The sequence below is a fragment of the Chlamydotis macqueenii genome, chromosome 1, assembly GCF_036417535.1.
Source record: "Chlamydotis macqueenii isolate bChlMac1 chromosome 1, bChlMac1.mat, whole genome shotgun sequence".
In the NCBI taxonomy this organism is placed as follows: domain Eukaryota; kingdom Metazoa; phylum Chordata; class Aves; order Otidiformes; family Otididae; genus Chlamydotis; species Chlamydotis macqueenii.
In genome coordinates, this window is record NC_141556.1 from 215602321 (window position 1) to 215626306 (window position 23986).

Here is a 23986-nt window from a genome sequence, read left to right on the forward strand (position 1 = left end):
GGCGCCGCGCGTCACCGCCTGCGCCGAGCCGTACGCTCGTGCTTCCCGCCGCTGCGGCGCGGCGCCCCGGTGCGCGCAGGATGGGCCGGGAGCGTCCGGGCGCCCCGCGCCCCGCCGCCGTGAGTGATGCCGGGCCGGGCGCTGCCGCCTCTCCGCGCGGCTGCCCCTCCGGCCCCAGCCGCCGGCTGTCTCTGCGCAGGCGGAGTCCCGGCCCGAGCCTGGGGCCTGGACGTGCTTCGGGGGACGAGGGGAGGCAGACGCGGAGGGGGGGGCCGCTGGGACGTGAACGGGGTCCGCCGGCGGCGGGAGCTGCCCTTCCCTCCCCTCCCCTCGGAGCCCCCGCGGCGCTGCCTGGGCTCTCCGTCCCGCCACAGCAGGCCTGGGCGCTTCTCGGCCCGCGGTGTCGGTGGGAAGCGCCGGCGCCGCGGCCTTGCGCCAGCGTTGTGTCCTTGTCCCGGCAGGTCCAGGGCACGGGCGGCAGCAGTGCCGTCAGCAAGTGCTCAGCGGCGGCGCGGGGCTACATCCACGACCGGTTCCTGCGGCTCCTGGTGGGGCGGCAGCGGCGGCGGGCTCCGCTTGTCCACCGGTGAGTAACCTTTTTAGACTGTTAGTGTAATTTTATATGGCTTATCGGCAAAAATTGAAAGCTTTGTCCTGAGTAAAGTATGTCACCGGACTGCTTCCTAACTCCAGTATTTAACGCTACGTAAAGTTACGCTAGATAAGTTGTTAGCACGTGAATCATTTTCTCATTAATTCTTAAGAACATTACAATTTCAGTAAGGTATTTGGTGGCTCAGGGAAACAATTTTGTCTTTTGAATCAGTAGTGTCTGAGCAGTTGGTCTTCTCTGGAGCTTTGCAGGATACAAGCATGAATGTTTTAATTTGTATGTGTAGAGGCTTGTATGCTGATACGGTGGGAGAGTTTACATAATCTGAGGCTAATAGTATATTGCAATCAAAGTGACTGTGAATTGCCAAAGGAGTTTCATTCAGGGAAAAAGGAAAACAAAACAACAGACCAAGCGGTATTTGAGCAGAAGCTTGCAGGCCTGTGAAAATGAGTGTTGCTCATCAGGTCAGGAAGCTGAGCCTGTGTTGACTTTTTGCATGACATTGGCATGCCAAATTATATTCATAGAAAGAGTTACATATTGCAGTTGTCACCACTGTCATAATGAATTTGGGGACATCTTAGAATATCTAGTGAAATCTTTAGTCCCTGTGAGGCCTGGGGATGACAACATACTTGTTAAAGGGAGTGATAGGAACTGGTAAGCCTGATGGGGACACGATGAAACTAAGAGAATGCCAAGGAAAAAGATGCACCAGTCCTTTCCAGACTAGACAAATGGTAAACACTTTCCGGGCATTAGACTTACTTAGTTCCATTCGTTCAAAAATCAAAGAATGAAATGCCTTTCCTGACTTTGCTTCTCTTTCCTTTTTTGTTCCCCTCTTACTGCATTTGCACACACTGTTATTCATTTTGTTATATCCAGTAGCCCCTTGTAAGTAAAGGAGTTAATTTAATATTGTTATGGCATCTGATCTGGGGCAAGAACTCGAGTATTGGCCACTCACATTGCAGGGGAGCATCCTCACTGTCTGGATTCATACTTTTTCATCCAGTGAATATTTATTTGTGCAAAATGTCACAAGTCCAGCTAGGATATCTACATGTATCTACATGTTTTCTCTGGGTTGTCCATAATCTTGTTGGTTAATACACTTAGTGAATACAGGAGATCTGTATTGATTAACAAGCTCCAGACACAACAAAATCATCAGACGTCTCCCAGTGCAGGTCCATAATTGTGGGGTTATTGGGTAGAAGCTGAGAGATCAAAAATCAGGGTTTTTTTTTTTTTTTTAAATTGGGGGATGCCAGTGCTGGAGAAATAGGCTTTCTGGACAGTGATTACAACTGAATTTCTTTCCACAGGGGTTATTACATCCGTGCCCGTGCTATAGATCACTGTGTTCAAGATTTCCTGCTGAAGACCCAAAGCCACCCTAGAACACAGGTGCATTTTCCTCCTCTGGGTGTACTGGCAGTTTCCACTATAGGCATGGAAAATCTTTTTGGTATGTTGGCACTGCAGTAGCTTACTAATGCATCTGTTGTGATACTTTCCTGGAAGAGCACAGAAAATCTGACTGGCACTACTGTGGCTGTCCATTTGTCACTTTGAAAGAAAGATCTGGGAGGGGCCAATGCCTACACAAAATTCTTCTACCTCTTGGAGGAGATTGCCTGATTTTTGTCACTCTACAGATGATGTTACTGAATATTTTTCACACCTAGATGGTCAGGATGCTGCTAGAGCTGAGTATAACTTTTTTTCTGATACTTTTTTTTGCAGATCCTGTCTTTAGGTGCTGGCTTTGACTCCTTATACTTCCGTTTGAAGGACATGGGTCTTCTGGATCACACTGTGGTATATGAAGTGGATTTTCCAAATGTGGCATGCCAAAAAGCTGCTTTGATCAAAGGAACAAAAGAGTTGTCAGCACTGGTGGGAGATATTGGAGAGGAAGGAGTAGGTATGATATTTATGGAAGGTTTTCTAGGTATGAAATGTTTAGAAGAAGCAAACATAGCTTTAGCCTTTAAAAAGTGAGATATGATAGTAGAGGAACTACAGAGTTGTGGATGAAAAGTGTGTTCATTTTCTGAAAAATTTTGGAACAAATAAATCATTCGTAAGCATTGTGAGATAACAAAAAGATGTATAGCTACCAGAATGGATTTATCAGGAACAGATTATATCAAACCAATTTCCTTCTGTTACAATTTCTGAAGTACTGTGTCCGGCTTTGGGCTCGCTAGTACAAAGACAGAGGCAAACTACAGCATGTCCAGTGAGAGGTCATGAGCGTGATAAAGTGGCAGCGCTATAGGCTTGGGGCGGAGTTGCTGGAGGACTGTGAAGAGGAAAGGGACCTGGGGGTACTGATTGATGCTCGGCTGAGCATGAGCCGACAGTGTGCCCGGGTGGCCAAGAGGGCCAACGGCATCCTGGCTTGCATCAAAACCAGTGTTACTAGCAGGAACAGGGAGGTAATTGCCCCCCTGTACTCGGCACTGGTGAGGCCGCACCTCGAGTACTGTGTTCAGTTTTGGGCCCCTCACTGCAAGAAAGACATTGAGGCCCTGGAACGCGTTCAGAGGAGGGCTACGAAGCTGGTGAGGGGTCTGGAGCACAGGCCTTATGAGGAGCGGCTGAGGGAGCTGGGATTGTTCAGTCTGGAGAAGAGGAGGCTCAGGGGAGACCTTATAGCTCTCTATAACTTCCTGAAGGGAGGTTGTAGTGAGCTAGGGGTCGGCCTTTTCTCTCATGTAGACAGTGATGGAACTAGAGGCAATGGTTTCAAGCTGCGCCAGGGGAGATTCAGGCTGGACATTAGGAAATATTACTTCTCGGAAAGGGTAGTCAGGCACTGGAATGCACTGCCCAGGGAGGTGGTGGAGTCACCGACCATGGGGGTGTTCAAGAAACGTTTGGATGTTGTGTTGAGGGATATGATTTAGCTGAGAAGTATTGGTGATGGTTGGCCTGGATGATCTTTTAGGTCTTTTCCAATCTTGATAATAATTCTGTAATTCTGGTGGAGCACATGACATAGGAGGGGAAGCTCAGAGAACCGGGCTTGTTCAGCCTTAGGAAGAGGAGGTTGAGAGGGAGTAAGGTCTTACTGCAGCCTTCAAGTACCTAATGGGAGAGTGTAGAAAAGATGGAGCCAGAGTCTTCTTGGAGTTATGAAGAAAACAGTCAAGGGGCAATGGTTGCAGGTTGCAATGAAGGGAATTCCAGTTATGTATGATGAAAATGTTTTGGTTTTTTTTCTGCCATGTGAGTAGTTAAAAATGGGAACAGATTGCCCAGAAAGGTGGTGGAATCTCCAGCCTTGGAGATAGTTAGAGATTGACTGGACAAAGCGTTGAGCATCCTGATACAGGTAACTTTACTGTGAGCATTGGACTAAATGACCTTCAAAGGACCTCTCCAACGTAAATTATGCTGTGATTTATGGGCTTTATGGGTAGGAGAGTTGTTATGTTACCTGACTTCCCCCCCCCACCCCTCTCAATGCAGGAAAAAAATGAGCCTTGTGAAACTGTTGTAAAATATGACCTTGACAGGCTGGAGAAGTGGGCCTGTGCCAACCTCATGAAGTTCAACCAGGCCAAGTGCAAGGTCCTGCACCTGGGTCATGGCAATCCCAGGCACAAATACGGCTGGGCGGGGAATGGATTGAGAGCAGCCCTGAGGAGAAGGACTTGGGAGTGCTGGTGGATGAGAAGCTTAACATGAGCAGGCAATGTGCCCTTGCAGCCCAGAAGGCCAACCGCATCCTGGGCTGCATCAAGAGGAGCGTGGCCAGCAGGTCGAGGGAGGTGATTCTCCCCCTCTACTCTGCCCTGGAGTACTGTGTCCAGTTCTGGAGCCCCCAACACAAGAAGGACATGGACCAGTTGGAGAAGGTCCAGAGGAGGGCCACGAAGATGATAAAAGGGCTGGAGCACCTCTCTTATGAGGACAGACTGAGAGAGCTGGGGCTGTTCAGCCTGGAGAAGAGGAGGCTCCGGGGAGACCTGATAGCGGTCTTCCAGTACCTCAAGGGGGCCTACAAGAAAGATGGGGAAAGGCTGTTTAGTAGGGCCTGTTGCAATAGGATGAGAGGTAATGGTTTTAAAATAGAGGGGGGTAGATTTAGATTAGAAATTAGGAAAAAATTTTTTATGATGCGAGTTATAGAACACTGGAACAGGTTGCCCAGAAAGGTGGTGGAGGCCCCATCCCTGGAAACATTCAAGGCCAGGCTGGATGAGGCTCTGAGCAACCTGACCTAGTCAGGGATGTCCCTGCTCCTTGCAGGGGGGTTGGACTAGATGACCTTTGAAGGTCCCTTCCAACCCTAACCATTCTATGATTCTATGATTCTATAATATAAGCAGAGCTGAAAGAATTATTATGCCAGCTAAGTACTAAGGTTCAGTGGCAAAACGGAGAAACGTAAAGTATGGGGTTCATTAGAGGTTTATCCTGCATCTGATTTCCCTCAAGCTTTCCATTAATGTTCTAGATAATATGCTATAGAAGGTGAAAACGTAATAAACCAACAGGAGACAGGGAGAGTTGCAATATGGTGGCTTAGAGTATTTTGACAAAGTACATGAATGGTCTGGAAAATGTTGAGTGAAATATGATAGGGACATGTGTAAGCTGCTACATTTAGACTGTAATTATCAATGTGAATACAGATGGAAGACAGCTACAGAGCTAGGTGCAGAGCACAAGTCCCTGGCTCCCATGAGCAGCTGCACAGGTCTTAGTAAGTAGCTCTTCCATGAGCTTGTTCAGCTTCCTCATGAATCCATTCATATTTTTAATATTGGCAGCATCCTGTGGCAAAGAATTGTTTCCACACAAAGGCAAGTGTCAACAGAGTTGGGAATACCCTATTCTCTGTGTCCAGAGGGCAAGAAGTGATGGATAGACAAGTTAGTTGTTAGAAGAAGTTAATGGGGGACACTAGGATGGGCTTCTGAAGAGGGCCATTTTGCCTCTGCTAGTGGATGCCTTTGAAAACAGTGCAGATTAACAGTTTTCAGGACAGGTATAATTGTTGGGTGGCACTGGTACAGAGACATAAAGTAGGTGCTTTCTAAAGGCACTTTACTGTTTGCTTTGTTTATGATTTGATTTTGGTTCAAACAGGTCAACAAACTATAGCTTATGATATTCTTATGGAATACAGCCTGTGGCCGTGATAATGGTTGCAGATCATAAATTTGAACTTATTTTTGAGAACAGTGATCTGTGAGACTAGTCCTGGTGTTTGCAGAGAGCTAGCGTGTGCTGCTTCATGATTCTTTGCCATTTTATGAAATGAAGTCTGTTTAAAAATGAACCAAACCCCAAAAACTTGAGAGTGGTTTTGTGGTTGTGAGGCAAACCATTCCAGCTTTGTCAAAGCAGTGGTACTTTCTTAGCCTAAACTGAAAGATCTATAAATGAGAGCCTTTAAAATTTTGTTCTGAATTGTAGTGGTTCTATAAAAATGTTGAAGTAAACATGATAAAGTTTTGTTGTTATAGTAAAAGCAATAATTCTATGATTAATCTGTAGGTGAAATTTGCATTAGAAATAATAGAGTTTTGGATCTGCATTCAATGTGTGGTTTCTTGGCATTATCCATTTATGGTTCATTTAGTGATGGCGATTTCCTTGTACTTGTCCCAAAGAAATTGAGTTGATGGACACAGCCTTGTGACTGATTGCCTGTGGGGTTGATTTTCCTGTTTGTCCCTTTTGGTCTCAGTATTGTGTCAGCATTGTAGTGAGATTGTATCATTTTTGTCTCCCAGGAGTCATTACCTTTTCTGGAGAGGATTATAAATTACTTGGAGTGGATTTATCAGAGCTGTTTGAGCTGGAGAGAGCCCTGGAGGAAGCAGGACTGGACAGTGAAATCCCCACCCTCTTCATAGCAGAGGTAGTGCTCACCTACATGGAAAATTGCAGGTCAGTTGAGTTATCCTCTGTTAGCTAGGTAGTAAAATGAACAGAACAACCTTCTTTGTATGTACGTCACCTGGGGCTGGGAGATGTGCTAGCTTACGACTAAAGCCTCAGGAATTCTGTGGAAGCCCCAAACAGTTCCTTCCATCGTAATTGTGATGGGGCAATTGATGTCCACGTGATGTCCTAAAAAGGAGGAAAAAAAAGAAGGAGAAAAACCTTGAATGAGTGATCTTGAGTTTTTCTTCTTCTCATCCCCTGAATTCTCTGCACAGATGAGTGAGGTGTTCATAAGTCCCCAGCACAGAATTCTCTTTTCTGTATTACCTCTGTCACGATGTCTTATTAGCATGCTTTATGGTGTTGCAGGATCTGACATATGGTAGGTGGGCCCTCAGTTATTTAATTTCTTATGCACAATCTACCTGACAGGTCAGATGCCTTGATTCAGTGGGCAGCAGAGCATTTCTCTCAGGCATGCTTTCTGCTGTATGAGCAGATGCACCCAGAGGACCCCTTTGGACGTGTCATGCAGCAGCATTTTAGCCAGCTGAACTCTGCACTTCATTCTTTGGCACAGTACCCTGATTGTGAGGCACAGCAGAGACGCTTTTTTGAAAAGGTAAGTACCTACAGCTCTAGGGCACACGTGAAGCATGATTTACCTGGGAAGGATTGTATCACTAAATAATTTTGGAAGTCATCAACTGTACCAGTTATGAGTTGAAGCAAACGACCAAAGCTGAGACACTACCTTTTCTGGTAGCATGACTAGGCATTTGAAGGGCTTTCCAACCAACTTGTAGCCTACTTTCTGGTATGGGATTAAGGTAAGATGGGCTCCTCTGAGACTTTTGGTATAATAAATTAAGTTCTTAAGAGCTTACAAGTCAGAGATCTTCACCAGATTCTGGGCTGCTGTTTCAGCTAGACAGTCTTAAAGGCTCGTGCAGGTGTATAACGTAAGGTCTTTGTTTTCTTGTGGGAAGTGAGTCTCTATCCTTCCAGAGGTAACAGTTTTGAGGGATTTCTGTTTTAGGGCTGGACCGAGTGCAGTGTCATGGATATGAATGAGTTTTTCACCTGTTGTACTCCAGAAGAAGAGCAGCAAAGAGTGCAGGCTCTGGAGCCTTTTGATGAATATGAGGTAACTCTCCTTTATTCTGAACACCAGTGACCGGGGTTTGATACAAGGTGTCTGCAATTTCTCATGGTCACGGTTCTGTACAAGAGCTGCTGAGGCATAGGTGTTCACGTAGGCAGAAAGGATCTTGAATCAGATTTAGTGCAGAGCCCGCAGGAAGCTCCATGTGAAGCTGGACAAGTAGCACTGGAAGAAGACTCTCTTTGGTGTTAGAAAAGCTTCTTGTTCCTTCCTCAGTTAGTGGTCTCTCAGGGAGACAGTCTTGGCTTGAGCTGGTGGTATAAAAGTTGTAGACGCTAAAAGTTTGCCTGAGTTCAAGGGGCAATTATTTTAATGGAAAAGAACTCCATTGAGGATTCCTGAATACATAAAAATACATCTCTTGTCTCGTTCCTGACTGCAGATGGTAGGTAGTGCTCCTGGGGGAAGTATATGCACTCGTCCTGCTCTCTTGCATTTCTGTAGGCTATTACTGTTTGTTGTTGTTGGATACAGGTTACTAGTTTCAGATATTTCTTGGTCTGACTTTCTACAGCCATTCCTATATTAATGATTGAAATTTAACTATGACTCTGTTCTTTGCCTTCTTTATGTTAACTGCTGGCAAAATTTGTGACTATTTGAAGTCTAGAAGAGAACATTAAGTCAAAGATACTGAGTAACTTTGAGATAAAGATCCTGTAGAATACTCACTAGAAGTTTCCCTTTCTATATTGCGGTTCTCTGTTTATAATTCTCTCTAAAATCTAGCAGCCTGCAGTATGAAAACAATTTAATGAGCTTGCATTTATTTTGCCAACATGCAGGATCTACTCTGCTACATGAACGCAAAAGCGATGACTGAAAGATGGTGGCAGATTTGCACAGTGGTGTAGAAATGTCTACAAGAATTATTGTAGATCAAGGCAATTGCTCATACAGTCAGAAAATCAAGACTTTTATTAATTTTTCTTACAGAGGAGGTTAACACGTATAGAAGTCCAAGCTGAAAAATACACGTAGGAGTAAGATATGTGATAACAGAGTGGTCTACAATTAGCCTTTAAAATAAAGATAAAGTAAGATTCAGGTCTTAGTGCAAAGAAGCTTGATCAAACGAGATAAGAAATGTAAAATACACACTTAGTGCTGAGGGTGACTAATTGTTAGAATAACAAATAGGGACAAATAGTAGATTCTTCCATTTTCTGTATTTACATTAAGTTTTAGATATCACTTTTTGAAAGATGCTTTTTACTTCTGGTAGTAGTTGGGGTGATTATGCAAATATTGTGGTTTCTTCTGTCTTTTAAATTCATGGTTATGCCTTCTAGTCATGTAGTTGGCTGAAAATATCCCACCCCATGGGAATGAACATACTTAATTGCCTAATGTCCATAAAACCAGGGTGAACTCTAGTTTTGCAGTATTGCTTCCTGTACAGTCCTTTTGCTTGTGCTTCTGCCTCTGAGTGATTCCCGGGCCAGACTGGAAATCAGTTATGTATAGGCCAGCAGAGACCATGTTGCACCTTTGTACATTTGTGATTTCTTTGGAATCGCTTATATTCCATGACCTTTAAGAAACCTTAATCCCTCTGGTATGCAGCCCACAATCTTCTATGATTGGAACTGGAAGCATAGAGGAAAGCTGATTCCAAAAAAAAAAAGGTTCCTCATGCAGCATATGCTTAAGCTATGGAACTCGTTGCCACAGCATGTTACAGATGATAAAAGTTTATGTGAGTTCAAAGAGCAACTGGATAGGTTCACAGACAAGAAATCTGTCAAGGATTGTTCAATACAAAGACACAAATTCTTGCTTATAAAATCCCTGAGCTGTAAATTTTTAAAGGTTGGGGTGAGGATGGTGTTTACACACTTACTCTTTCTCAGATTCAACTTTAGTCTTCTGATGTTAGCCACTGTTGGAAACAGTGCTAGGCTAGGTTGGTCTTTGATCACCCTGGCCATTCTGAGAGCCTTACTACTACTTACTCTAAGATTTTTGAGGCAGGTTGTTTCTTTTTTTTCTTTTGCCTTTGGGCTTGCTACAGGAATGGCATCTGAAATGTTCTCATTACTTTGTCTTGACTGCATCAAAGGGGATGGAACCTTCCTGGACTCCTTTGTTATCCAATATGACAGGTACATACTGACTGGTTTTTATAGTATTCTTTTGTCTCATACAGGCTTCTCTGAGAGATTTTAGGAGGCAGTAAAACCCTGGAAGAACCAGATGGGATGCTGCTATTTGAGTAGCTTTCTCCATCCTTCTAACAATGGTTCTGCTGCCCATAGTGAGGCCAGGGCCACGTCTTGACTCTAGTGGTTCTGTTCAGTTTAATTCTTTCAGTTTATTGAACCTTCCAGTCTGAACAGCTCTTCCTTCTGTTTGCATATGGGGCTCTCCAGTGCATGGCTGCAATGCCAGTCTACCCTGCTCCTCCTGTTTTTGGAATTGCACAGACTCTCCCTTTTCGGTTTATTCCTGCTTGCTTCCATACGTGGCGCTCTGAGCCATTCTATGCTTGCAGCACCCAAAAGGTTGTTATGTTTCACTTACTGCACTATCAAAGTATTGTTGAGCAGAGCATTCAGGAGTATGCAGCAAAGTTTGTGCTTTGTTTTGTTATCCCCTCTGGGTGGAATTTTACCTGTAGTATTTCTGTTTCTGAGATGCTTTTACATCTGCATGTTGCTTTTTTTAGATGGGAGAAAAGTGGTACAGCTGGGGAAAAGCCAAGACCAAGACTGTGTTTCGTAATGCAAAGGATTTGGCAGCAGTAGCAGTCCGAGAAATTCCTGCTTTGGCTGCTTGCTTCCTTTTTCAGGGTGGAAAGCAGAAGGTTATTTTTAACCTGTCTCATATCACTAGTCTCGTTCACAGTATAGCACTACAAGTAGTTCCACCTGCAACTGAAAGGCAAAATCTGTGTTCTAGGGAGCAAGAAAAGCAGCTGGAAAGGGATAAGGCAGGATGGCATTCCTTAAGCCATCAAGGCCACTGAATCCATTGTGTTGTTTCTGGATTAGATCTGAAAACATGTAGTGAAATCATAGAACCATAGAATGGTTTGGGTTGTAAGGAACCTTAGAGATCATCAAGTTCCAACCCCACTGCCACGGGCAGGGACCTCTTTCCCTAGACCATATCTCTCAAAGCCTGGTCCAGCCTGGCCTTGAACTCTTCCAGGAATGAGTGTGGGTGTGGTTAAATGTACTGTGTGATTGTCACTGGTCCTTATGTTAAAACCTTAAAGGCTTCTAAATGCGTAGGGTCTATCCTTAAGTTTAAAATGAAATATGATATTTGCTTAACTGACATTAATACAATGAAGACTCTTCACTCATTAGAGACAGGAATAGGGTCTTTCTGCTGCTGTCTGTGTTGTATTCAGAACTAATAGCAAGAGCCTTCAAAGTCCAGTAAATTATCCATGCTTAGGTATTTTTTACTGGGAATGGCAAAAGATATGTCTCAAATACCAGTATGTGCCCCCAACTATCCTTTCAAATAGGTTTAGGTTCCTGTTCAAGAGAGTGCAAGTACCAAATCTTCCAAGCAGACTATGGTAAGTATATTTTCTGAGATGAGAAAAACCCTCAGTCTTAAAATGATCCATCTGTAGAAAGACATTTAAACCCATGGAGATGAAATTTTAACTTCATCAAACAATAGAAAATAGGGTCTTGTACTAAACAACATTCCGTACAGGCAATTTTTTGGATGTGGCATACAAAAATAGACTGAGAGCTGCTTCTCCTCCATTGCATCATCTCTTATAACACAAGAATAAGGCAGTTGATTAAAACAAAGATGATGCAAATTGAAAACTGGTTAAAAGAAAATTTTTGCAATGCACATGTGAGCTAGAGCCCTGTGTTGAAAGCTTGTTTCATGCTAAGGGGTATAGTATTTAGAGAGAAGAGAATTAGATAACTGAAAATATTCTCTTATAGTAGGACTATTGGAATTAACAAAGATTATTCATCATGCTTTAGAACTGTATTTCAATGCTTTTGTGAAGGTAGGATCAAAATCTAGCAAGAAACTTTGAAATCTAGCTTCCAGGCGTTTGTCCTTTTTCTGCCGTTCTTCGCTATTTAAGTAGCCAAATCTTGTCTTCATCAGAAAGGTACTCCTTTTGAAGGTATTGCGGTGATTTCTGTCTTGCTACAGCAGTTCAGGACGCTGCAGTCTCTCAGCCGGTCGTACCTTCACTTTATTAAAGCGGTCTCAGAACTGTGTCAGGAGTTGAAGGAGCAGTAAGCAGAAGGTGAAACTTGGCACAGTGGTGGTTTAAACCATTACAACTTGATTTCTGGGGTGTGTCAGATTGTGTGCTCTGTCAACTTGCTTTACTATTTTTTTTTGTCTTGAAAAGCTGAACAGACTTGTTTAATCTCTCATTTAAAATGTAGCCCTTGGTTCTTGTTTGTGCATAAGTTCTTTGGGTCTCTTTGGCTTACAGTTCCTCATCGTGATGGTCCTGTCAGGGTGGCTGGGAGTATCACTGCAGCAGTGTGTGCAATGCACTCTGAAATTTCTGGCCTGAGACGTTACGGCCACCACTCTGTTCTTATAAAACCCAATGTGATTCTCACCACTGGAGGCTTTGGGGAGGAGAATGGACAGCACTGCCGTATGAGAGATTTTCATGTGCTAATTAAGCATGCAGGATACTGGAAAGCTGGCTGTGTGAAAATGGAAAATCCTGATAAAAGATGGGGTGAGTTCCCATATTGATGGCAAGTGTAAGGAAAACTTTTTTTGTGCAAACTATGAAATAGTGGAAAAGTGATGTCATAGTGCAATTAAGCTGGCAGTCAAAAGAGATATGAAGGTTCCGAATGCTAAGTGCAGAGTCCTGCACTCATGTCACAACAACTCTGTGCCACACTGTGGGCTTGGGTAAGTGTTGCTGGAAAGCTGCCGGTGAAAAGGACCTGACAGCTGGCTGAATATGAGCCAGCAGTGTGCCCAGGTGACCAAAAAGGCTTGTGTCTTCTTACACAAGCATCCTGGTTTGTGTAAGAAACAGTGTGGCCAGCAGGACTGGGGAAGTGATCGTTCCCCTGTACTCGCCACTGGTGAGGCTGCACCTCGAGTACTATGTGCAGTTTTCGGCCCGTCACAAGAAAGACATCGTAGTGCTGCAGTGTCCAAAGAAAAGCAACGAACCCGGTGAAAGGTCTAGAGCACAGGTCCTATGGCAAGCGGCTGAGGGAACTGAGTTTGTTTAGTCTGGCGAAAAGGAGGCTGAGGGGAGACCTTATGGCTCCCTACAGCTACCTGAAAGGAAGTTGTAGTGAGGTGGGTGTTGGTTTCTTCCCAAGTAACAAGTCATAGGATGAGAGGAAATGGCCTCAAGTTGCGCCAGGGGAGGTTTAGATTGTATATTAGGAAAAATTTCTTCACTGAAAGTGTTGTCAAGCATTGGAACAGGCTGCCCAGAGAAATGGTTGAGTTGCCATCCCTGGCACCTTCCCATTTAAAAGATGTGTAGATGTGGCGCATAGGGACATGGTTTAGGGGTGGCCTTGGCAGCGTTAGGTTCATGATTGGACTCAATGATCTTAAAGGTCTTTTCCAACCTAAATGATTCTATAATTTTCATGGGAGAAAGATCAGCATGAACTGTGACGTTTTGTATCTCTACAGATGAGCGGTTGTACCATACTGTGTCATGTCTCTCAAACAGTCTGGCCCTGGTGGTAGGAGGACGAACATCCCCATCAAGTGCAGGCTTGGGAATGTTGTGCCTGAAGTTCCCTGAAAACTGGAATGCTTCAGACGCAGATGACATTGCAGTGGAGCTCGTAAGTCTGCAGCCTGCTGCTGAGCCAGCTGCTTTGCGATGGAGACACAGTACAACTGAAGTAATATTCAAAGGTAAAAAGCCTGGAAAGAGTGGAAATGGCTGTACGTATGCGAAAGTATACAAATTCCAGAATACGCAGGGCAGTACTGTCCTGGCAGTGAGGTGTAAGAGGCAAATTGTCATGATATAGCCTTGCTTTTTATGTAGTACAGGTTATACAGTTAATGTTGGTGTATAACCTGTAATGTTTTATTCATTTGTCTGAAACAATAGCTTTTTGCTGAACATTTTGTGAAGAATATGTTCTTGATAGTTTCATCACCACTTTAGAGAATACAGTTATGTTTTGTAAAGATTTTGTTCCAGTGGTGATTTTTTTGTCCCCAGGCTTAAAGACTTAAGGCTTAAACCTCATTTGAACGTATTTTTCTTATCATATCTACCCAGTTCTTGTTGTGCCTTTTTAGTTTCTCAAGTCCAAAAGTATTTGAGAGAGGCTGTACTAAATCTGGCAGAAGGGAAAGACTGAGCAGTCTCAGCTGAGTTTCCTGAACTGAGCAACTGAATTGGTTGATCCAACATTTGAGCAGGATTTCAGTTATCTATGCCATTAATACTAGTAGATTTGTTACAGAACCCATACAAAGATATCTTGTGATAATGACTTTTATTACAGATAAGCTGCAGTCTTGTTAGCTTTCTAGATGCGGGGCCCAAGAAAGCTCATAATGCATTTTTGAAAGTGCTACAATATATACTTCCCACTGCAATTTGGTTGGCTCCCCTCTCGCAAACACACCTACCCACTCATTTTCAGCTGTTCCTATCTAAGCTGCAGGATGTAGCCAGACAGGCATACTGACCAGCAAGCTGTTGGCATGTGACTAGTCCTTTTTATCCTTTTTCCCTCTGTCTTACAGTGTTTGTACCTCCCCGAATTACCTGTATCCTCCTGAGCATCCCATAATAAGTCTTAGGCAAACTCCAAATGCTCTTCCCCTGCATCTTATAATGTGTCCCATACCTCTAGGCAGTACCCCCTGAGAGAGCTGGGGCTGTTCAGCCTGGAGAAGAGGAGGCTCTGGGGAGACCTGAGAGCAGCTCCCAGTGCCCAAAGGGGGCTGCAGGAAAGGTGGGGAGAGACTCTTCAGCAGGGCCTGCTGTGACAGGACGAGGGGTGATGTTTTTAAAACAGAAGGAGGTAGATTCAGACTGGATGTTAGGAAAAATTTTTTTATACTGAGGGTGATGGAACACTGTCCCAGGTTGCCCAGGGAGATGGTGGATGCCCCATCCCTGGAAACATTCCAGGCCAGGTTGGCCGGGGCTCTGAGCAACCTGATCTGGTTGGAGATGTCCCTGCTCCTGGCAGGGGGGTTGAACTGCGTGGGCTTTACAGGTCCTTTCCAACCCAAATCATTCTGTGACTATTCTGTGAACACCAGAGGAATTGTTAAGCAATTGGTCTGGAACGGTCTGGTCTGGAACGTACTTTGAATTTGTGGAGCAGTACTTAATTAACACTTAATTAGGGTTAATTAAATAGTTAATTAGAGTTCAGCCTGCCAGTTGAAATTTTATATCAAAAAAGTAAATGCTAAATGAGTAAATAAAATTTTATAAATAATACATTGGTTTTTGTCTTTGTCAGACTGTATTGTATAATCTTATTTTTGCCCTGATTTTGCTTTGTTGCTCAAGTAAGTGACCAACACTTGTGTTATTTGCACAGTCCATTATGAAGTCAGTTGACAGGGCACATCCTTTACATCTACCCAAAGTACTTTTCCACCTTTTGTACCTCCTTTTTGAGACTTCTCCACATTAACTTCTACACACTTGAATTATCATCATCTCCCGTTTGTATGAACAAATATATATTCTTGTTGTCTTATAAGGATTTATCTCTTTGCTTGGGATAAATAGATGTCATTGTGTTGCTATGATTTATGTACTTAGGGTTTTCTAGTTTTATTGGGTGTAGTTTTTCCATTGCCTATATTTTCATTCCCTAAGTCCATTAGGTATATTAAAAAACATGTTTTCTCCTTTTGGTTTTGAGAATATAGTGTGTGATTTCCATTCAGACCTTAAACATTCAGAAACTACATAATATAAGTAGATGATAGATGTCTTCTGAATGAGCACAAATGTGAAGAATTCAGCTTCTTAGTACAAATACTTAGTCTTCCACGTGTCTTATAAAAGATCTAGATGCAAGAGTAATTCCTGTATCTGTGAAATAATTTCTTGCATTTATTGCTAAGTCTGGAAATGTTTGTCGGGTTGCATGATGTCTTAATATAAATAGTGTATAAAATTTCTGCCTTACTGCATTAATTTCTGGTTTTGGTCAGCTTCCCTTCTATGCAAACAGAAATTTTTGTTTTTCTGACATACCGAATTCTAACTTCTCTTTTGATCTCGTTGTCTTTTTTCCATAGGCAAGAAGTACCTGTTTCTGTATGGTGGCCGCTCTGCTGTGGAGCCTGTGCTAGGGGACTGGTATTTCCTGCACACTCAAGAACTTTCCTGCACCATGGTAAGAACTTAGGGAGGCTCTGGGGAGTAGAAATTGCCTTCACTTCATAGGTACATGCTGCTGTATTGGAAGGCCAACTAAATCACAGTGATATTACCGTACTGAAGCGCATGGCATTGGCAGTACTGCCACGCTCCGTAGTGATTAGAGTTAGAGCTGACTTCTAAACGCCTTGCTATTTAGTGGAACACAGTCTTCACAGAATAGTTAAGGTTGGAAGGCACATCTGAAGATCATCTAGTCCAGCACCCTTGCTTAAAGCAGGTCTAAGTAGAACAGGTTGCTCAGGATATTGTCCAACTGGGTTTTGATTGATGGAGACTCCACAACCTCTTTGGGCAATCTGTTCCAGTGCTTGACCACCCTCATAGTAAAATGTGAAGGGTTTTTATGTTTAAGTAGATTTTTTTTTTTTTTTTAATTTCAGTTTGTGCCCGTTGTCTCTTGTCCTGTCACTGGTGTCATGGTTTGGCCCTAGTCACCACACAGGTACTGACTCTCCTCCCTCCCCCTCCCTAGTGGGACAAGGGAGAGAACTGGGAAGAAAGGAAAACTCATGGGTTGAGATGAAGGCATTTGACACTGTCCCACATTACATCCTTCTCTCAAAACTGGAGAGACGTGGATTTTACCATGAGGGTGGTGGAACACTGGCCCAGGTTACCCAGAGAGGTTGTGGGTGCCCCATCCCTGGAAACATTCCAGGCCAGGTTGGATGGGGCTGTGAGCAACCTGATGTGGTTGGAGATGTCCCTGCTCCTGGCAGGGGGTTGGACTGGGTGGGCTTTAAAGGTCCCTTCCCACCCAAACCATCCTGTGATTCTGTGATTCCCTGATTCTGTCTAAAGCCAGTTGGATGGCTTTCACCTCCGGCAGAATAGGCTCAACAGTACATTAGTGGACAAGATGAAAATTCAAAATTACTTTGACATGGAAGAAATACTTGTGGAAAAAATGCAGTTTATTAAAGATAGACTGAGTTTTAAAAATAGTGCATAGCACAATTATAGGGTGAGAGATGCATGATTACAGGAGATCACAAGCTAAACATGAGTAAACAATATCATGCTGGTGTGGAAGGCCTACACTGTGTGTTCAGGTGTGTAGCCAGAAATGTTACCTGTAAGACACATGAGTTGCTCCTTCTGTGCTCTTCTGTGCTCTTAATCTCAGCAGGACCCTTGTAAAATACCCAAAGCTAATTCCTGAGGAAAAGAGGTGGACAGGGTGCAATACAGCTGTACAGAGGTATGCAGTGAGAATGACCAGACCACATATCTTAGAAGGGAAGATTTTGAAGGACTTGCAGCTATTGAGTCTGGAGAAGATTCAAGATAGAAATAAAACTTCAAATATGTAAAATATAGCTGCAGAGAGGACAAACAAATTGTTCCCCATTTTTACTTTGAGTAGTACAAGGAATCTATAGAAAGAGCAACTTCAGTTGGGCACTAAGAAAAGCTATTAATTTTGAAAATAGTAGTGCTGCAACAGATATTTCCTAAAGAGGTGAGAAATTCTTATCACTGCAGGCTTTCAGAAACTATTAAATAACCATCTCTCCAGATGATAATAGATATGGTTGAATTTACTTTAGGAGACAGGGATGGACCAGATGCCTCTGAAATTTTCTCCACAGCTTGTTTGCTATGATATTGCTTGAAACTACTCATCTTATATTTTTTCCTTTACTGCTTGCACTAAAGCTTTTCTTTCTGCATATTAGTACTGCAGTTCAGCATTTTATCTTGCTCTGTGGTTTCAGCCACTGATCACCTGCTGTGCTGATCATTGCATTAGTCCCATGTGTTTTTAAACTTGTTCTCAGGTGGAGGTCTTGCAGAGAAAGCAGCATGCAAGAATGTAAATAAAGTTACCTCTAATAAATATGCAGAAATAAGACCCTCTAAAGACTGAACAACATTAAATATACTGCGGGCCAGAGAAATATTGGAGATCACGTAAATGAAAACACTTCTACTAAGCTATCCCTAGAAGAACGTGTTCAGGTTGAGTTTTTTTTGATCCCTGTCATGCTTACTCTGTTCCCCTGCAGCAGCTGTTCCTATCCTATGGCAGGAAATAATATTACATCCCACGGGATATACAAGAGAAAGAGGTCATTTAGGAGCCTGGTATGAAGGAGACCCTTAGCTTGGCAAACTTCAGCCTTGGATGTATGTTTTCCTAGATTCCCGTTGAGGGTCCAGTACCAGAAAGCCGTCACTCTCACAGTGCCTGTAGCTGGAAAGGAGGAGCACTAATTGCAGGAGGTCTGGGAGCAGCTGAGCAGCCTTTAGGTTCAGTTTTCTTTCTGAGGAAGCTGGAACATGGCTTTCAGTGGCAGGCAGTAGAGACACGCCCTCCTCTCATCCCAAGGTAAGTAGAAGGTATTCAGCAGTGAATCTTCAGCCTATCTATACCTACCTCTCTTACTCATGGAGTTCAATCAAATTTGGAACTCACAGGTATTCACATACTGCACACGTGCATGATGGAAAACTTCTGCTTGTTGGTGGAGTGTGGTTTCATTCATCCTCTGTGCCAGGCATCACTGTCATTGACTTAATGACTGGTCTCTGCTTGGACTATACGATTAATGTGGTAAGTACTGAAATTTTTCTTCAGGGTAAAGAGTGTTGTGTGAAGAAACGTGGTAATTTAGGGATATTCCCTGAAACAGAGCAGAGAATGCAAAGTAGGCAAATTTGTGAGTGGAGCGAACATTCCCTGTTTGAGGTAGAGTCTCATTTTAAAGTGCTTTTACCAGCCCAGAGAATGTAGTAGTGTTAAGAGAGGGAGAGTCTGAGCATGGGGAAGACTGGAGGGCACAGAGCTGCTCTGTTCCAGACAGGAGGAGGAGAACTGAGATGAGCACAGCCATAGTAATTTCATTATGTCTGTGGAAGAAGAGAACAGATCAAACCAGAGCCTCAGTCTTTATGGAGGTCTGTGATATAATTTAATTTAAAACTTCGCTACCTGTGAGTTGCCCTCATCTATGATAATACTGTCTGACGTACAAAAAACACATGGACGTGTTGGAGCGGGTCTAGAGGAGGCCACAAAAATGGTCAGAGGCTTGGAGCACCTCTTCTGTGAGTACAGGCTGAGAGAGTTGGGGCTGTTCAGCCTGGAGAAGAGGAGGCTCTGGGGAGACCTGAGAGCGGCTCCCAGTGCCTAAAGGGGGCCTCCAAGAAAGATGGGGAGAGACTGTTCAGTAGGGCCTGGTGTGATAGGATGAGGGGAAATGGTTTTAAAATAGAAGGAGGTAGATTCAGACTGAATATAAGGCAAAAATTTTTTACACTGAGGGTGATGGAACACTGTCCCAGGTTGCCCAGAGAGGCAGTGGAAGCCCCATCCCTGGAAACATTCCAGGCCAGGTTGGCCGGGGCTCTGAGCAACCTGATGTGGTTGGAGATGTCCCTGCTCCTGGCAGGGGGGTTGGACCTTTCCAACCCTAACTACTCTATGATTCTATATATTTTTTTAGTGTACTCCACCTACCCAACAACTTGCAGCTCAGTGATTTTTAATGAGAGAGAATGTCTGTACACCCTGAACCTTAACGTTTTTCTTTCCAAGAACATAGCCAGTCACTTTTTGAATCCATGTAAACCTTTGGCATTCATGCCCTGTGACAAGGAGTTCCAGAGCTTACCTATGTTTCATATGAAGCACTCTTGAAGCATATTGTCTGCCAACTTCTTTTGATGTCTCCTATTTTCTTACATCAGAAGAAGCAATGAACACTCATGCCCTCTTCACCACAAAGGAGATAGCCTAAAGTACATAGTTATACATCTGAGTCCAAGAAACATCTGATTTATAACCTGTATATCTGGCAATCTGAAGAGAAGCTCTTTCATGATGACCTACAACATCCAAAAGCTCAGGAGAGTGAACCTCGGAGACATACTTGCTACAGAGAACAGACTGCAGCAGTAACAAAACTGCTGTGTTGGCAGTTCAGTTATTTTTGGGTGTGTTGGTTTTGTGTAGCGGGGGGTGGGGCACCGTGTCAGCTTCTGTAAGAAGCTACTAGAAGTTTCCCCTTTGTCTGGTGGACTCAGCTGGGTTTAGGGCAGACCCACTGCTGGCCAGGGCCAAGCCAATTGGTGACAGTCATAACACCTCTGTGATAATGTATTTAAGAAGGGGAAAATTTAAAAAAAGATAAGAAGAAGAAGGGTGGGCAGAGAGGGGGAGGCAGGAGCTTTGTAGGCCTTGTGGCCTTCACCCTCAGCTTCCCACCGGATGGCTGTCTGGGCCTGACTCGGCCTGGCCTGTTCGGGAGAAGTGAAGAGAGGAGATGTGAAGAGAACCTGAGAGGCGTCTGTTGTGAAGAATTTCTGGTGAGAGGAACGGCTGCAGACGCCAAGGTCAGTGAAGAAGGAGAGGAAGGAGTAAAGTTGCTCCTGACAAGATTCCCCTGCAGCCCGTGGTGCAGCCCATGGTGAAGCAGGCTGTCCCCCTGCAGCACATGGAGGTCCATGGAGGAGCAGAGATCCACCTGCAGCCTGTGGAGGATCCCACGACGGGCCAAGTGAATGCCCAAACAAGTCTGTGGCTTGTGGAGGGCCTGCACTGCAACAGCCTGTTTCTGAGGGACTGCACTCTGTGGAAAAGGACCCCACGCCGGAGCAGTTCATGAAGGACTCTAGCCCATGAAAGGGACCCCACGCTGGAGCAGGGGAGGAATGTGAGGAGTTCTTCCCCCAGGGAGGAAAGAGCGGTGGAAAACGCCATGTGATGAACTGACCGTAACTCCCATTCCCTATTCCCCTCCCTGTGCTGCTCAGGGTGGGGGGCAGAAAGGAAGTGGACGTCATTTGAAACGAAGTTAAGCCCGGGAAGAGGGGAGGGGTGGGGGGAAGTTGTTTTTTGTTCTCTGTCATTATCCTGCTTAGGTTTTGTCCTGGTTTCAGCTAGGATGGAGTTCATTTTCCTCTCAGTAGCTGGTGTGTTTTGGATTTCATATGTGAAGCATGTTGATAAACACACTGATGATGTTAGCTGTTGCTGAAAAGACCAAGGTCCCTGTCTGTCTTCCCAGGTTTTGCCAATGTGCAGGTGCAGGAAGCTGGGAGAGATATAGCCAGAATAGTTGACCCAAACTGGCCAAAGAGAGTATTCCATGCCATAAACGTCACTCTCAGTACCGAGGTGGGGAGGGGTGAGCTGGTGAGCTTGCTCTTTTTTCCTCTCCTGATGTTCGGAATCGTTCTGGGATCGTCTGCAGTTTTGGGGTTTTTTTGTTCCATGACTGCTGTATCCGTCATCAGTTGGTGAGAAATTGTGCATCATTTGTTTTTGTTTGGTTGGTTTGGTTTTTCAGAATTATTATTATTATTGTTATTTTTCCTATTAGTATTATTATCATTATAATATATATATATTATATTTTCTTTCGCTATCATAGTAAATTGCCTTTATATCAACCAACGGCTTTATTTTCTTCCCGATTCTCTCCCACATCCCCTGGGGAGGGTGATGGAGCAGCTGTGTGATACTTGATTGCTGACTGTAGCTTAACCACAACAGTTTTATTAATAATACATTTAAGTAGTTTTCCCCAAGCCGAGTCTATTTTGCCTGTAACAGTAACTTGAATGATCTCTTCCTGTCCTTATGTCAAACCTCAAGCTTTTTGTTATATTATCTCTCCCCCATTCCCTTGGAGGGTGGGAAGAGTGAGTGAGAGACTGCGTAGCTTGGTCCCGAGCGGGGCTAAACTACAACATTGGGGCCACTGGAATGTGAAGAGGACAGTTTTTTTGGGTGGGAAAGGAGCTTTAAAGGCCATCCAGTCCAACACCCCTGCAAGGAGCAGGGACATCTCCAACCACATCAGGTTGCTCAGAGCCCCAGCCAGCCTGGCCTGGAATTTTTCCAGGGATGGGGCACCCACAACCTCTCTGGGTAACCTGGGCCTGTAGAGAGAGAAGAGCCGCTCTAAGGTCTCCCCGGAGCCCCCTCATCTTCGTGACCTCCTCTGGACCCTCTCCAACAGCTCCACGTCCTTCTGATGTTGGGGGATCCAGAGCTGGATGCAGTACTGCAGGTGGGGTCTCACCAGAGCGGAGCAGAGGGACAGAATCCCCTCCCTCGCCCTGCTGCCCACGCTGCTGGTGATGCAGCCCAGGATGCGGTTGGCTTTCTGGGCTGCGAGCACGCATTGCTGGCTCATGTTGAGCTTCTCGTCCACCAGCACCCCCAAGTCCTTCTCCTCAGGGCTGCTCTCAATTCATTCTCCGATATAATGGTTTCCTTCTTCCTGTGTTCTCTGTCTATCTATTTTTGCCCACATTTGTAGGTGGTATATAGATTAAACAGTCCTAGATGGGACCCAGTGTGGCTGTTCTTAACTTTCTAATGAAGGTATCATATGAAATATCTCTATAGCATTGTATGAGGTACACGTGTGTTGAAGTCCTGTATGTTCAAAATCTCCTTTCCTTTTTTAGGAGTACCTGGAGTGGCCATTAATGCTACATAACCATAGTAGTGTCTTTCTGCCAAATGAGAAGGAGTTGTTGCTTATTGGTGGTGGTGGGAACTGCTTCTCCTTTGGGACACACCTGAACCCAGACCCTGTCTCGTTGAGCCTCAGCAACATCCTGACCAGCCACTGACTGGGACCAAATAGGACTGAACCATCCTGCTGCACTGTGATGACACATCTGTTCACTTGTAGGTCCAAGAGCAGCAAAGTGTTTCCACAAAGGTTTTTTATCCAGAATGCATTTATAAAGGCAGGATTAGGAGGGACAGTTATGACAAGGGGTTGCAGACCTCATCTGTCTTTTTTATTGTACTGCTCTTTGTGTTGCTGTAAATAAAGTACCTTAAAAGTAGCCTTGTGGTGATGCAGGAGTCTTTAGAGGTGAAATGAGGAACAGTATTGTGTTCGAAAGGGACATGACTGCACAATGTTGGCTTGGAGGTACAGTGAAGTCACTGAGTCAAAAAGCCATTGGAAATGTTCAATTAAGTATAATTAAATAAGTGAAAGGAAGTGTATCATAGGTCATACTTGAATGTTTCAAAAGGTTGTGTTTAGTTTAGATATGACAAACTCATGCTCCTCTGATTCTTAGGATTAGTAAAGTGCCCAAGACCACGTCCATGCCGGGTGGTTTTGAAGTTGTTTGTCATGACTTATACAGCAATCTGTTGTCACGGCTCTGCCAGGGATGGTGCTGACCTAAGAAAACATTTTCTGTTCCCGAGAACCATCTCTAGTTCTTGCATATAAATTGTAGGACTGTAGTAATTTCTAGAATGAGACTAATGCCAGTGCACACTAGCAGTAAAGCTCTTCTGTAACAGTAGGGATTCTCTCTTACATATGGGAAGAAATGTAAATCTGAGCCAGAACGCCTTCAGAAAGGGGACAGGTACTGTAATAAGGAAATGTCACCTCTAAGGATTCCTCTTGTGACTGGATGGAAGTTGTAGTTGACAACTTTTATCACCCGACACTATGGGGCCAGCCAGACAGGTTCTTTTGGGGATCCTTGGCAGAATGATGACGGCATTAAGCTGTAATTACCATTAAAGCTTTGTTTTTATTGACAGAATTTTATGATTAGCATAGCACTGAGCTTAATGATCAGAGTAGCACAGGATTTCTGCAGGCAGAATCAGCATAGCACAGCTGTCCCTGGCCACCAAGGCATCACAAGTTTTGCTGTCCAGCAGCGGGACGTGTCCAGCTTCGGATGTGTAATTGCTGGATAAACACCTGCTGTTTTGCTTTCAGAGTGGACAGGACATCTCTGGTTTTGTGAACAATACTTCAGGCACTTCTCTCATGGACTAGATCAACCGGGATGTTAGCACTGGTCTGTCAGAGGCTGATGGTAGGTAATCACACCCCGGCACCCACTGAACCCTTGCTTCTGCTGAGAACAACTGCACCCCTTCCCAGACAGGCCTGGTAGCATGCTCAGGTGTGGT

The 23986-nt window shown here is 44.3% G+C and overlaps 1 protein-coding gene across 8 annotated transcripts; it reads left to right on the forward strand.

Moving 5' to 3' along the window:
- On the forward strand, positions 1–23986 carry LCMT2 (leucine carboxyl methyltransferase 2). Of its 8 annotated transcripts, XR_015257542.1 has the most exons (17): positions 1–119; positions 462–586; positions 1948–2029; positions 2369–2549; positions 6379–6535; positions 6965–7154; positions 7572–7679; positions 9712–9802; positions 11176–11229; positions 12130–12387; positions 13320–13550; positions 15924–16021; positions 18213–18400; positions 18490–18625; positions 19762–20726; positions 21081–21312; positions 22492–22615. XR_015257542.1 is itself a non-coding variant. In XM_086739882.1 (15 exons), the coding sequence occupies exons 1-15, from the start codon at positions 81–83 to the stop codon at positions 22657–22659; spliced, it is 2106 nt and encodes a 701-aa protein (XP_086596008.1). In that variant the 5' UTR covers positions 1–80; the 3' UTR covers positions 22660–22881. The 8 variants fall into 8 exon arrangements, 6 of the variants coding, with proteins under 6 accessions (XP_086596008.1, XP_086596009.1, XP_086596011.1 ...); XR_015257541.1 differs by lacking the exons at positions 19762–20726; positions 21081–21312 and adding an exon at positions 23790–23986 and having other exon boundaries at positions 22492–22717; XM_086739882.1 differs by lacking the exons at positions 19762–20726; positions 21081–21312 and having other exon boundaries at positions 22492–22881.

Excerpts from the sequence above, each read along its gene's own strand:
- LCMT2 (XM_086739882.1), top strand. The coding sequence starts at position 81 with ATGGGCCGGGAGCGTCCGGGCGCCCCGCGCCCCGCCGCC. Across the intron at positions 6,536-6,964 it reads ACCTACATGGAAAATTGCAG|GTCAGATGCCTTGATTCAGT; the intron begins GTCAGTTGAGTT and ends TCTACCTGACAG. Across the intron at positions 11,230-12,129 it reads AATCTTCCAAGCAGACTATG|TTCCTCATCGTGATGGTCCT; the intron begins GTAAGTATATTT and ends TTTGGCTTACAG.